A 15020-nucleotide genomic window follows, 5' to 3' on the forward strand; every position below is an offset into this window, starting at 1 on the left:
GCAAGATCACAAAATTTAAAAAAAGCCATTTTACTTAGCAAGAGCTTAAATACCAGGAGAGTAACTAAAGCTGTTGATCAGAGCTGGCAGCTTTGCTTTCCTTGGGAGCTCAGTCACTCCTGTAATTAGATTTCTAGACTGAGGCTATTAAGGATCCCCAGGCTACCTCAATTCTCTTACAGTCAGGAGCTCTTCCAGTATTTGATCTAACACTTCACTGTGTTCTACCATTGGCTTACACTTGATGCTATAAAGTCAGAGCCCATTTTTAAGTTGACAGGTTGGAAAGTCCTACAGTCATACTCATCTTAGCGCTGGTCTCCAGTTCCAGCTGACTTACCCCAATTTATTCCAACTGACAAGGAACTGGTTACAAAATAGAGGTACTATTTTCCTGGAAAATGGCAAGCTACCTGGCTAATTCCTGTAATGAGCAAGTCTGGACAGAGTGGAGATTTACCTGAACTCATTATCTGCCCAGCATTTCAAGCTGAGCTGTGAGTGCTGATCAGTACAAAGTTGATGTTAGTACGTTACAGCAACACTTGGGGTATTCTGGCATCCATCAGGAAGGACTGCATCCCTTTGCCAACGCTGTTGTGGTGTGGTGACCAAGGAGACAATACACTCAATTAAACACACACAATTAAAATTGTGCCAAAGCACAGTCTGCTGTTACTGATTCCACAACCCTGACAATCTCCACTGGTTTGCATTAAAAGGTGTTTTGCCCAGTTCAAAGTTGGACTCAGTATGAAAGGGTGCAGCTTACCAAGACCACTGCTATGCTGATGTATTCTCAGCAGAGCAAGACTCCCTCTCATTGCAGCAACTCCCTCCACACAGGACTGAAGCTCTCCCAGCCCCGTGAATGAAAGCATGAGAACATGTGACTGCCTCCTGCAGCACACCCTCCCCATGTGACAGCGTGTGCCTATGTGTCTGGTGAAGTGACCACAACTCCCTTCAAGTTACTTACTAGGCCTTCCCTGTTACGTGTCTTGGCACAAATCTCCCTTTTCCTGCCTGGCATCCTCAACTGTCAGATTAAGAAACCTGATGCTATGAGTGGCAGTGTATTACTACCAGCCAGTCCCCACACCCAAAATAGTAAGACTAGAACCACACGGTGGATACTGCAGTTTTACATTTATAATTGAACTTTTATAATATTCAAGATTAGCACAAGATTCATAACCATAAATTATACATTGTTATCTAAGTACATAAAACGTTAATGATACATGTATTTGAAGTGGCACAAAATAATAATATATCCCTGTTGGCATTCTCAAAGGAAGAGGTGGGTGATGGACACGCTGTTGATCCTACTGCAGCATAGCAGAATTGAGCCAGCGCACCCTGGTCACTCAGGTGGTGCTGACTCTGCCCACCAGACAGGGTCAGAACACGGTGTGGCAGGAAGCCAATGCCAGAATGAGTTAAAGGTGCAAATAAGAAGTCAGGATTATGGCCCTCCCTACTGCCTCAATATGGTAGCAGTATGTCCCTGTCCCCAACCCTGACGCTGTGCTCTTGCATCTCCAGTGCTTTGGCAGCCCATGCACACTCCCATGTTCACTTGCCACACACAGCTGAGGTTTGTTTTAGTACCATTTAACGTCAATAAGTAACATGCTCTCTTCTTGTTAAACAAAAAGGATCTGGGAAGTGTTTGCTCTCTAGCATGAGAAGATTTATTTTCTTCAAGTCTCAGATCTACTCCAGAAAATAGAGAACAGACTCCAACAGTATTGAACCCCAACAGCATTGAACTCCAACAGCATTATTGTCCAGAAAAGGAAACTTTCCCAATATTCCTCTAAACATTCAGAGCACAAATATTAGAAAAGCCCATTTTCTTTTGCACATAAGAATGCAAATAAAATGGGGTGGTCAGATACACACAAGCTTTCAACAATTCATTATTAAAGAGATGTTTCATTGAATTGTTAACAACCCTGCTACTTCAGTAGCTTCAGCTAAAGCTTTAACAACTTGGTGCCAGGCAATTTCCCAGCTGCCTTCAATGGGCTTTTCAAAAGAAAGAAAATTATGCTCTCTTCCCCCTGGCCTCAAGTAGTTATTGCTATATGAGTTAGTGAAATAGTGCCTTAACTTCAGACAAGAGTCGCACAATGTCATTAACAAAAGCTGCCTTTCAGAGGTTGAAATGTAACTGGACAATAATCAATAAATAACAGTAACAGGCATCCTGCTGAAGTCTCCTCACCGAGCTGGGCAGCAAGTGTGTTCAGCCAACAGAAGGTCATCTGTGCCTTGTACACTTCTTGGAGAAGTTAAAAAGGGACGGGAAGGAAGAGAACAGAGACAGTGAAGGTCTGTCAGAGAGCTAGTTACATATTGAAACCATAAACAGGCGGCTGGGTGAATCCTGGTGCTGTGTATCCATATGGGAAGTTTGCCTGGGGAGGTACTGCACTGGGGCCTGCTGTTAACATCAACTGCTGGCCTAGGAAAGTATGAGACAAAAAGAAAGTTAGTTTAAGATCCCAGCCTTCCTTAATGTTAGCTGTACAGTGTGATAGGACTATTAGGCTTTAGCTAAAAATCAGCCCCTGTGCAAGCACACACCAGCAAGTCACACTATTCCCCAACATGTGCCACGGAGAAGGCACCCATTCCATCTGCTCTTGCTACTAGGAAGCTACAGAAGAGCAAGGCAGGACTCAGAGGGAAGATGAATATCTACTGATATTGAGGTCATAATAAACATGGCTTGTTTTGAAGAGACCCTACTGAAAGCCAAACTGGTACTATTTAACCCATGCATGGTCAGATCTAAAGAATAAAGCAATTCAAGCAAATAGTTAGGTCTGTTAGGTCTCACAGTCTGGAGGGTGCTGCAAAAGGTCTGAACACACCTTGAAAGATTTGTTTTCATCAATAGGCCCACACATGCCTCATGCATCTGTTAAATTCAGGTTAACATTTATATCAGACAGTGAATCAGTCACATCCTTCCCTTACCAGCCACTTCTAGGTGCTTGTTAGCAGAATGCCTCTTCAGAAGGGCTTCTAAAATAGCATCACACTTGAAGACAGCCATAGTGGCTGCACATGTATAAAATGTGTGAGCTAGAAAGATAGTCTGCCTTTCTACTTGGAAGAGCAGAAAGCAGACACATTCCTCAGACAAGAATGAGAAGAGGAATTTTCATGCTCTGTAAGTTATTCCTGGGGTTGGCAACACCCTGGTATCACCTGTCCTGTTACCACACTGAAACATGATTCCTAAAGTAGAGATCTGAGCCATCTAAGAGGACCAATACTTTAATCTGAAGAGTAGAAGTACTGTAAGAGTGAGATGTCACTTCAACAACTTATGCAGTTCATTGAACAGAGACAACCATTTTAATTACTATCTAGTAATTACCAGTTTTCTTGGATACAATGTAATCATGTAAGCTGCCTCTACAAAGAGAGACCAGAGTGACAACAGGTAATTAATTAAAACCTACCAAATACTATTGGAGTGGGTTCAGTTACTTGTTCCTCTTCTTTTCTTAGGCTTTCAGAAGCATCAAGTTTATCCACCTACATTGAAGTGAACAGGAGATTTATGAAGGCCTTGTCTAGGAATTGCACCATTGCGTGAAGCTTTTCATGCCTGGTACTTCAGCTATCAAGTGCTCCTTTTTAGTCCAAGATGGAGACTGCTGAAGTCTGCCTATTCCCAGCAAGCTTTGTTGTAAAAGTGACTTCCGAATTCTTTTAGGTGTATTGCAGTAAGCAGCTCTCAAATACAGATGAGGTACTCATTACCCTCCAAGGAAGCATTATTTGGGGCCCTATTCTAGTCACTGCTAACTACGACCCAAAACTCAAACCCAACAGCATGCCCATCATCTCAAATGGGCCTAATCTACACTTACCTATTAACCTGCAACTCCTCTCCCCTTCAGTGACACCTCACAGATATTTGGAAATATTCCAGGCCCATGAATCTCATCTAGGACTACAGTCTAACCTGGCCACAAGGTACTGGTTTAACCACATTGGTATTCACAGAGACTTCTTCTAGGGGAAACTCTAGAACCATCATGGAAAGCAGCCTAGTAATATCAGCTTTATACCAGTCCCAGTGCTGTGCCACATAAAGCTCTGTTCATGCTAAACAAATTTGTGGAAGCACTACAGTAATGTAGGAGCCCTAAACACAATTTAAGATTGTGGGTTCGGAGGGCAATCTGAAGAGCAACAGTACTTTCCTTCTCAGGTTTAACAAGTTGTATCTTCCAGAAGAGAACCACTGAAACTGAAGACTACAAGGCATAAAAGTCACAGCTTCACATCCTGGTACAAGCAGTACTAACCTCTGGGAAAACCTATGCCCAATACTGTATTTCAGCTGTTCCTCATCCTCCTTTCCCACTGCAAGAATCACATCTGGTCTGAGAACTGCTTCAAGAGGGGTGTCAGTTAAACTTTAGAGATGTTATCCAGATACGGTGTTTAACAGTTTTCAATGTTTTGAAGTTTGCAACTCAAATGGACAACCTGAGTGGCAGCAGGTCTTTTACTGGTTCATTTACAGCTGTCAGCCTAAGAGCTCTCCAGCATTACACCAAATATTGGTGTTAAAAACACTAACCAAATTACTATGGATCAAAGCAACTGACAGCTACCCATTTCCAACTACCTGTCCTGCTCTATTTATCCCTGGCCTCGGCTCTCTTGGGTTTGCCTTTCCCTGGGGCTGTCCTACAGTGGCTGTGGCCAGCAGTGCAGTCCTGCCCTCAGCTGGGCAAACAGCAGGAATGCCGAGAGCAGCCATCCCCAACAAGGGATGAGCAGCTCTGGGAAAGCCAGATCACATTGGCTCTGCTGCCTAGAACTGGTTCAAAAGGTTTCCAGGTGAGTGCCATTATACTCCATGTGCCTGGCCCCTTCTGGGACAGAGGCTATTCTGTGCTTTAACTTTTTTTTATGTAGAAAAGAAAGGTAAACTCTGGAAGATGTACACACCCCACCAAAACTAGTCTATTCTTTTGTGCTTTTGAAGTTAGTTACACAATGATTTTAGACATACCACATTTATAAAGCCCATTCTCCAATTTCATGTTTTGCAGTTAATTCAACAGACTAAATTAGTTTCACTGTAAACCACTTTCACCATGCAGATTTTCCTTCTGGCAAGTTATCCCATATTTAGTACACATGATTAACTTGTAAATCCAACCAGCAGTTTAAGATAAATGATTTTAGACTAAACGTCACATGGAAGAGCTCAGGTAAACTTGTGTGGCAAGTTTCTCCTGAGTGAAATACAAGTAGGAGATGTTTTAAGATCTGTGCAAGTACTTTCATCATACCAACAGGCAAGAAGTTTACAGAAGCTTCATGGCACTATACAAACTCACCATCATGCCTGAATTTTTGCACACTTTGGTAATTTACAGTGTAAAAAGCAATTTGCCCTTGGAACACATCCTATTACATGGCAACTGCTCTTCTTTGCTTATTAACAGCATTCTCCCTGCCACAAAATATCTAATACAGTGAAAAGGAGCCCAAAGTAAAGCCCTCCTCAAGCACTTGTTTTTGTGTCCCATGAAGAGGAGAAAGTCTGGTTGGATTTTCAAGTTGCTTGTGAATAGTTATCCTTTTAGCATTAGAAAGTGAACAGGAAATGAGTTAGAGCTAAATTACACTGCTTTTCTGGCAGAAGCTACAGCTAGATTCCTGTAAAAGAAACCCAGGATATTGAGGGACACAAATAAACACAGAGAGTTTGAAATCAGAGTGTCACCTTATAGAACAGTCCATCAACCTGCAAAAAAATTCAGAGGGGAATACTTAACATGACTTATTAGAAGAAACCTGAAGCAGTCACTTTTACATTCCTCATTTTAATAAAGTTCTTTACTGTGATATCCTAGCTTAGTATCTTAGACCTGTTTGAGACAAGCATTTCAAGACCACACATGAACAGAATCTTTCTTCCCTCAGTTGAGGACCAGCTCTTAGTATCAGTATTGTGCAACCAGACTATGAATCTAAAGTTCTGTTTTCCATTAAAAAAAAACCAAACACACTCAGCAGTCTACTCCTATAGCTGATATAGGAAAAATGTGCACTATTAGTTACTCAAAAGCTCTATGCTCTTTTTACACTAGGAAATAAGGGGACTTCACTTTCACAGTTACACAAAGATAAAAGTGATATATATGTTATCTCACCAGGTTTTCAGTTCATGAGTTATGGAGCTGCTGTGAGAAGCACAGTTGCTTATGTCTACTGCTAAAAGCAGGAGTTTAAGTAGACCTCTTCAAGTTGCCAAAGCATCTATTCATAAACTTTGCTAGCTAGCCTGGAGTGATGAAACCTACAGAACTTCAAGAAGACTTCCTCTATGAGGAGTGGTAATATTCCAAATACATGCAAAGAGTTCTGGTTTACATAATGCTAATCATACAGCAGACCAAAGTCCTAGCTTTTTAGCCTATGCAATACTCACTTTGGTAAGGTACTCTCTCATCACTTGGATGAAATAAGGCATTGCAAAGTCCATGATGTTATGTCTCCATGCCAACTCAAGGACTACATCTGGGTGCAGCAAGTCATAGCATGTGAAAAGGCAGGCTGCAAAGCACTCCTGCTTGCCTTCTTCCAGGAACCACTGGAGCAGCTTCTCAGCCAGCTCTGCATCTTTGGACTCTGCAGCATACTGCATAGCATCCTACAGAAAAGAACAGTTAAGCTTGACCCTCGCCTGTCAGCATCTTGCCCTACATCTTACATCCATGTTATTGCTAACTAATAAGCTGAGTACTTGGCATACCATTAAGTTAGTCTTTAACAACACCAGGCATGTTCTGTAGGAGGCAAGATACCACACTCAACAACTCTGACAAGCCAGATACTTTATAACATCATCCAACATGATTCCTACAGACTATGCACAAATTGGTCTGTGAGAACTCATGACAGGCTTGAAGAGCATACCAGCATAATCACATTTCATCTGTACACTTACAAGAGCATGTGACTTGAGGTCTGTGGAGAAGGTTCCCTACTGATACAGGTAACTGTACAGATGCCAAAGATTGATAGAAACACATTCCCAAATACAGGACAGCATTATCAAATTGGATTTAAGACATAGATTTGAAATTGCAACCCCTTCTGCTTTAAGAGTCTTTCCTTCAAGTGAAGGACTACTAGTTTTAAAACTCCAGATTTGAAGCTAACAAACATTCAGTATCCAGGAGATTTATGCCATGGCATTAACTCACTCACCTTATACAGACGGTCTTTCTTGCACAGCTCCACACTCTGCTTCCAGCGGTTGTTACCCTTGTACAAGTACGCTGCAATACGCCTAAATTCAATTAGTTCATGCTTTTCCAGACGCTGAGCCAATGTTATGTTATCAAAGTTGTCATAGGCATCAATGGAAGCTCTCAAACCCTGTTTGAGAGAGAGTTGTTACACGTGCTTCCAGATGGCAGTAGGTGAGAACTAGAGCAAAGAAGCATCTATTCATAGTGCATAACTGTTTCAGTTCTGCCAGCTGGATGTTGATACTATGGCTACAACTGATTTACCTTTGTGTTTCATGCACCTCTCCGAAGGATACTTTCTTACAAGGCAAGATGTTAACTTGGTCATAACTGGCTCCAGACAGAAGAGCTAGTTACCATAAAAAGACAAAGCATGTCTTCAAATAGCAGCCAATGGGGACAGAAAGTTTATTTACTGAAGTGCTGTCCCACTGATTATACACCTGATACTGACCTTTGTGAGGCTTGCTCTCAGAAAAGCATCTGTAGTACCTGCTTTTTTGCAAATCATTGATGTCTCGAGACTCCTGCCTGCTAAGACCTGACTGCACGCCCTCTCTCTGTTACACTGGAGAAGTGTTATCTTCTACTCAAGGACATTACTGGGTCAGCAGCTTTTTTGTCACAGGACCATCCCTCAGGCTTAGCAATCTGCTGTTTGGAGCTTACCTGGAAATCTTCCTCCTCTGTTAAAAGGTTGTTTAGAGCTTCGTTAACTCCTTTGTTGTTGTGGTTCTGAACTGAACGCAGGTAAGGCTTTACTAGAAATAGCTGATTAACCTGGAAAGAAGATGTTTCCAATACAAGATTAAGTATAGGAATTCTGACACTGCATTCTCCTGAAACACGTTCCCATCTGTTATTAGAAGAGTTTGTGCTTGTTAAAACCCTTCAGACAAGGTATTTGCCAGGAGTAAAATAAAACAGTCTCCAAGGCCAGTTATGCAACTCTTCTGCATTTCCCCTATCAAGCCAGGACAGGGCTGCCCCTCAGTCCTTTGTACCAGTGGCAAAGCTACTCAACAGATGTCAACTCTGTTTTCCAGCCAGAGCCTGGAGAGGACTTTTCGTTGACCTATGCTCTCCCAAACTCACCTTTGAGAAAAAATTGACTGTCCTGGTGTGATCCAGTCGTGGAGATAATACAAGCAGGAGATCATTGATCAGCAGAGGTTTGTAGTCTAAGTAGAACTGCAAGGCTTTGTAATATAGCTCCACATTGGCCACCTGCATGATCAGATACTAGTCAGTATTTAAACAGAACCCAAAGGTGCTTAGTTCACCCCACTTAACTCAGCAGAAATTTTATGTGACTCCTACTAAACAACAGTCTAAGTTTCCTTCTAGAGGTCAGAAGTTTTACACTTACACAGAATTCTTCTTCAATCTTATGACTGCTTCTTGTACCATCCCTTTTAGACAGTGAAATCACAGGCTACCAGGGGAATTATAAACCAATTATAATCCATTCATTGAAGAGATCCTGGCACAGGCAGCCACTACAGTTAATACAACCATTTGTCAGCTTCTGAAGCCAGTGAAGACTGCAGCCTTAAAAAGTTTTTAAACTGTTTCCTTGAAACCCCCAAGAGCAGTAAGAGTGTACTCAGTCTTAAATCTTGTTTAAACTAGTTCTCAATTCACTATTCTCTGCTGTACTCATGGGACTGCCCACTGCACTTCTCACACCAAAACAGCTGGAAACATATGCAGAAATCTTCCAAGAACAGTTATAGCCTCAGACTAAAGCAGCAGTCAGCTCAAAGGTACTAAGGAGGTTAGGCCTCTTGCTTGTGACCTACGATCCTGCACAGTCTCTGAAAACATTCTGTGCTAGATGCTGCCACTCAACAGAATGTGATGCACAGCAGAAAAGAAATAGTGTAAAATCAGATTAATTCTTTGTGTTAAACTGATTGGAAGTTGTTTTAAGTACAGCAGAAAAACTGAGAAGTAGCTTAAGCAAGCTGTTTTCTAAACAGCAATTCTGTTGTGCATTTTTGCCTCTGTCCTGAAAGAAGCTTTCAGCACTTGGCTCCAGTTACCAAGTTACTTTACCTTGGCAATTATGTCTTTAAACTGGCCTTCCTTCCAGGCATCAGTGGGGTGATTCATCATAGTAATTATTGCATTGTCATACTCCTCATACTTGTCATACAGGAATACAAGTTCTGCCCAGAGATGAGCCTGTTCTGCAGCTCTGAGCACCTAATAAAACAAACAAAAAAATGCACCAGGTTTGGTTCACTAGCAGCTTCCCACCTTCACTTGCAGCTACCTTACTGCATACCTTTGGAATATTAACTCTAGACCAGAAAAGCTCCAGATGTTCCCTCATTTTCTGAGGCTTGAATTTGGAGTATAAGATGGCAAGTTCAGTAAACATCCCCATGTGAGCACGCTCTAGGCCCAAAGCAGCTTCCAAAAGGGCAATCAGTTCTTCAAAGTAGCCACGATCCTGGATGTTAGGAAAATAAGGATTAATAAAGCTTGCTAAAATGCATATTTACTTAAATACAAAATGCTTTGACTTTCTCTCCAGTGAAAGTGCTGAGATTTTTGATTCCAGTGAGGTGAGAGAATTACAAAAGAAGGCACAATGGAAACTATTACCTCACCATTTACTACAGAAAAAATGCACATCACCACTAAGAAATGAAGATAGAGGAAAAATGAATTTAAGTATTAGTGCCCAAGGTATCTTTTTTCTCTGCGACCACTTTATTAGCAGATACAAGTATGCTGTACAAGTCTTCTAGAATATTAAGAGTTACCTGATAGTAACTAATCAGCTCCTCAAGTTCATCAGCATGTATGACTATATGTAAGCCACAGATCTGTGCCAAGCGGAATTCTTTTCCATCCACACAAGCGAAGCAGACCTGTCATGACAGTCAGCAAATAGTTAACAGGACAAAGCTTTACCAAATTTGAGGTTTACTAAGAGTTCCAAATAGGTATTTCCATAATAATACTTTTTCTAGAATTAAAACCTACCAAAACCTACAAGTTTAAGTTACCTCCTTCCAAGTCCTTGTGCTATTGGCTTTGCGGCCACTGTCCACTGCTGCCTGATACTCCCCAAGGTGCACCAAGGTAGATGCCAGGCGAGCAAAATTGGATACGTTGTTATAGAGAAGTTTTGCAGCTTCATACATTCCCTCCTCATAACAGCGATCACCGACCTGAGTGAGAAATCCAAGGTAGACAAGGGTAGCAGCAAGAATGAGGGGTCAGCTAAGCAGCAAGTCACACTTGGAAACTGTGGACCAGCACATACCTGCTGTATATGGGCATTATTAGGGCCACTAATAAACTCTTCCAGTTCTGACAGACGGTTAGTTTTTGCCAAAGCAAAAATAAGTTCTGTCTCTACGTAAGACTCTCTAGCCTTCTTCCTGGCCATCTGTAAGAACTTGACTAAGTCCTCCCAGTTATCTGGAAGAGAGCAGAGATATGCAAGATCCTATGTTCAGTCATTATGTATTGTTTACCTTGCCCACCTTAGGGACAGTTTTCACTAGAAGGCTCAAATCTCTCCTCTACCATGATAATAAGCCATTTGCATTTGAGTTATGGAATTCCCTGTCAACACCAAGTCACGTTCAGGTAAGACTGGTCTTCTTGCTACCATTCTGCAATCCAACTGGCAAGCAATTCTGCCACATAACAGCTACATAAATATCTTATACTTATTGGTACTTTAGATAATGGTCCAAATTACCTCCAGAGAGAGGTCTATGTTTAGTGCAGCAAGATAGAAAATCTTAGCAAGAGGAATCTCACTTAACATTGATTCATCCATTCCCTGTACTGACTATTCCCATTTTCTCTGAAACAGAATTCCTAGGTCTCAATAGTCTCTGATGCTCAATGTAAATGCAATAACCTAGCTCACATCCAAGCAATCTGAAGTTGAAGTTACTTTGCCTTACCATTTCTGTTAGCTGCCTGAACGACCTCCATGTAGGCAGATGGATCATCTGCCTTTATATAGGAGTCAATGGCTTCCTTCACCAAGTCCTTCTGGAGCTGTGCTCTGGCCAGTTGGCTCCACACTGCTGGTTCATTACATCTCTCTGCAAATTCATAAGCACGGTCTAAGTTGCCAATGTGCTCAATCAGCACCTGTTTGAAATTGAAGTTCCAAGTTAAAAATCGAAGTTTTGTAACACTATCCCTTCTAATAGAACTCTTCAAGTGAATACACTGCTCTGTGTAAGCAATATGAAGCTAACTGCTCTTAGAACAGCCATTTCTGTCCAGGGAAGCATTCTACACCACCATACCGGAACCACACCTCACCTGAATTGCTGAAGTATTGACATCAAATTTTCTGAATATAGCAAAGGCTTCCTCATATAGCTCATTACTGATGGCAATGTTTGCAATATCTGGGGCATCATAGTTATCCAGCCGATTGATGTATTCCATCACTCGGGTGCGGTCAGCCTTAATGGCAGTCAGGATCAGCAGATTCTGCAGATTCCTTTGGTTAACAGAAGGCATAGGCTATAAGCAGTGCACAGCAACATCTGCTTAAGTGACATGGATTGTACATGTGAAAAAATAAACCCATTTATTGTCACTAGAAACAACATTTCATCCCCAGATTGAGAACTACTGACATTTACCTTCAAGAAGAAATTGCTTACCAGTATTAGCATTCTCTGGTCTCAACACATCACTGCAAACTGGACAGTGTGAGCTAGCTCTGTTCTTCAAGCACAAAGTACTCTAAATTGTATCTTTTCACCTTATTATAAACACTGAAGAGTGCTTAGATCTTGCAACCAAGAGACCCATGATAGCCTAGATCATTCACAACATAAACAAAGGCACTGAACAGGCTAAACCTGAGGACAAAGCTCTCCTCCTACCTGTGTTCACTGAATACAGAATTATCCAAGACAATTTTTTCCAATAACTCAATCAGTTCATTTGGGAGATCAGCAGTCATGAAAGCTTTCACAGTTACAGAAACTTCCTCTGGATCCTGTGTCTCTGATAAAGCCGTCTGGACAACCTAGATTCAAAGGCAGGAAACTATTAAGTGTTTTCCCCAAATTAAGTATTTGTCCATTTGTCAAGTTATTTTTCAGATGAGTTCAGAAAAGTTTAAGAATTTTGATAGCATTTTGATAAAGACAGCAAGAAACAGCTATTAGCTGTATTACTGTATTTTATATAGAAGTAAAATCACATCTTATGCCGGTATGGGAAACAAATTCACTAGCGGAAGGTTATTCTCCAGGACAGAAAAAATGCCTTACTGATAGGTAAATCTTCTGACCATGAAGGTCAGAATTAATACCTGCCATTCTTACAAACTTCTATATGGTGAATGGGGCTTTAAGGGACCTTGTGGAGGAAGAATGCTACTTTAATGCTCCATAATGTTTCTGAGACATCCTGAGGTCTCCACATACTGGAAGTTGAGCCTTTTTGCTGTACCTGGTCAATAAGCTGCCGCCTGAACGGGTTGTTTTCTTCCAGTACATTTGCCCAGAGCTCAGGGTCCTTCCTGCGCACCAGATAGCGAGCCTCGCTCTTAAACAGGGAGTTCTCATTGCACACCTGAAGGAGAAGTTACAATTATTGGCATTACTGTTAAGGGTCAGTACCACAAGACAGGTTCAGCTAGCTATGAACCAGACAGTCTAGAAGACTGACTAGAACTAATTTCTGACCCATGCTAAATGCCACAGACAAGTTCTTACCCAACCTCTGATCTGGAAGGCTCATGGAGAGGGTCTCCAGCAGAATTTCTATAGCTTCTCTTGGTTTTGCCCAACACAAACACTCTGACTGTGGCTTCAAAGTAACTATTTGCTTCTGGTTGAAGTGAAGACCTGCAGAAGCCTGAAGAACTTAAGTTTTAAATCTAGAATGGGGAGCCACTTGCCTCGGCAGTGCTAAGTAGAGAACTAAGGAATGGTGCAGTTGTTTAAAGCTAGAAGTGGGTTATGTATTTGGTGTCATTAGCTTTACACGTGTTTATAAGCATTCAGAATAGCAAGTGGCTTGGATTCTCTTGTTAAGGTGTTAAGGGTACAGAATAAATGTGAAATTCCTTATAGAAGTGCACCATGGGAGAGTTACAAGTTGTGACCCTATTCATACCAGTAACTTCAACTTCCAGCTAGAAGAGTAGAAACCTGAAGGCCCAAGTCATCTTATAGCAACAGCTCACATTGCTAGTATCCAAATAAGCCTGTGGAATCTCAATTACTGTGCTGTAAGCAAAACAATATTAGCACAATTCCGCTTTATGCTTTACATTTATCAGTTGCAGGAGTTGACCCTTCTTCCAGGAGACAACAACATCTCAAGAATAATTCTTACAGGAAGAAGATGCTTATTCCACAACCAGAAACACCTTCTGAGAACATCAGCTCAGGGAAGAAACTGGTACAGACAGGCTTTAATGGTTAACTAGAATGGTAAAGTTTATCCTAGCAGTCTCCTAGCAAACAAACTCAAAGCCACCTTCATATCCTGAAATAAAGGAGACAAATGAAGCCAGCCTTTTAACAGCTACAGTGAAACTAATACTTAAAAATTAAACACTTTAGGCTGGAAAGTCATCCACTTTAATCCAGTATCAAGCCTGGATTATACTACCATTCTAGTGCTCATAGCTGACATTCTTTGCATATACCAATATGGAAGTGCAGGTAGGAGGAGAATGTTCTTCTCAGCAACCACAAGCACTACTGGCTTAATCTGACATTAAGCTCTGGTGTTCACATTGAGACCACAAAGTATTTGAGAACCCTAAGAATTTCACCTGCCCTTGAAATTCTGAGGGATGCTTAAAAGATAGCAGAGAAATGCTATTGGATTAAACTATAGTTAAACTGTCAACATTTATTTTCCTCATTTCTGGTTAAGTATTGGAGCAAGACTATGGGTCAATCACAAAGGAAAATTACAAGCCCTGTTTTAGTTTCAGGGAAACTTTTCTTTCATTGTAGGGTCAGGCTAGATGACAGCCTGCTCCTCCTGCGCCTTCAAGGCTCAAAAAAATCAAATTAACAAAGCTTTAATGGTAGGCATATTCATTACCTGGGCCTAATAAACAAATTAGTTTCAAGGAGAATCAGTGGATGAAAGACATGGATCGTACTTCAAAGTTCCAGTTATACAATTCCAGTTTGGACATACAGCATAAGTTCTTCTCATCAGCATTAAAATTAGTCTCCACATAGAAGAATCCCGCCCACCTCAACTCCTGAGTGAGACTAAAAGACCAGATTCTGCAAGTGTTAGACTGATAGCCAGACAAGCTTCCACTTCAGGCAGCAAGCAGTCCTTTAAAGCATGCTTATAAAAGCAGTTTTGCTAACCTTTATGAGTTCCAGATCACACTGCCCCCTCTCATAAGCAACGCAGGCCAGATGAGGGTCCCTCTTTTCACAATATTTGCCAACTACACGGCTGTCATAGTAAGGATTCTCACGAAGGAAGCGCTCTGGATTATTATTACTGTCAATGTAGATTTTGGCCAAAGCATTATGAGTCGCAGGTTCTTCACAGCCTTCATGAATCCTTGATTCAAGCCATGGCAACAGCAACTTAAGCCTTTGAAGAAGCAAACATTTTAGGTTTTTAAGTCAGACTGAGTTATGTTCTACAGCTACCACTCAGTACCTGGCCTTCCCCTCAAACAAGTCTGCCAGTCCAACTTAAAAGCAAACACAGAGCCAATTA

The 15020-nt window shown here is 41.4% G+C and overlaps 1 protein-coding gene across 6 annotated transcripts in view; it reads right to left on the reverse strand.

The window, feature by feature from the left end:
• Positions 1-1134: 1134 nt before the first annotated feature.
• The window catches only part of CLTCL1 (clathrin heavy chain like 1), a 32566-nt gene continuing 18680 nt past the window's right edge, over positions 1135-15020 (reverse strand). For 2 of the 6 annotated variants that reach the window (XM_072936224.1, XM_002199171.7), the window contains exons 17-32: positions 14657-14891; positions 12762-12884; positions 12188-12333; positions 11613-11796; positions 11243-11435; positions 10588-10745; positions 10328-10492; positions 10082-10189; positions 9598-9765; positions 9366-9515; positions 8403-8534; positions 7977-8087; positions 7264-7434; positions 6482-6703; positions 3483-3558; positions 1135-2473 (exon numbers count right to left, since the gene is read on the reverse strand). In XM_072936224.1, the coding sequence (XP_072792325.1) occupies positions 2358-2473; positions 3483-3558; positions 6482-6703; positions 7264-7434; positions 7977-8087; positions 8403-8534; positions 9366-9515; positions 9598-9765; positions 10082-10189; positions 10328-10492; positions 10588-10745; positions 11243-11435; positions 11613-11796; positions 12188-12333; positions 12762-12884; positions 14657-14891 (2458 nt within the window). In that variant the 3' untranslated portion in view covers positions 1135-2357. Of the gene's footprint in view, positions 2474-2991; positions 3076-3482; positions 3559-5773; positions 5795-6481; positions 6704-7263; positions 7435-7976; positions 8088-8402; positions 8535-9365; positions 9516-9597; positions 9766-10081; positions 10190-10327; positions 10493-10587; positions 10746-11242; positions 11436-11612; positions 11797-12187; positions 12334-12761; positions 12885-14656; positions 14892-15020 lie in introns of all 6 variants that reach the window. The other 4 variants (XM_030286064.4, XM_012578100.5, XM_072936223.1 and 1 more) reach the window with 4 other exon arrangements.

This window comes from Taeniopygia guttata, chromosome 15, assembly GCF_048771995.1.
Source record: "Taeniopygia guttata chromosome 15, bTaeGut7.mat, whole genome shotgun sequence".
Classification (NCBI taxonomy): domain Eukaryota; kingdom Metazoa; phylum Chordata; class Aves; order Passeriformes; family Estrildidae; genus Taeniopygia; species Taeniopygia guttata.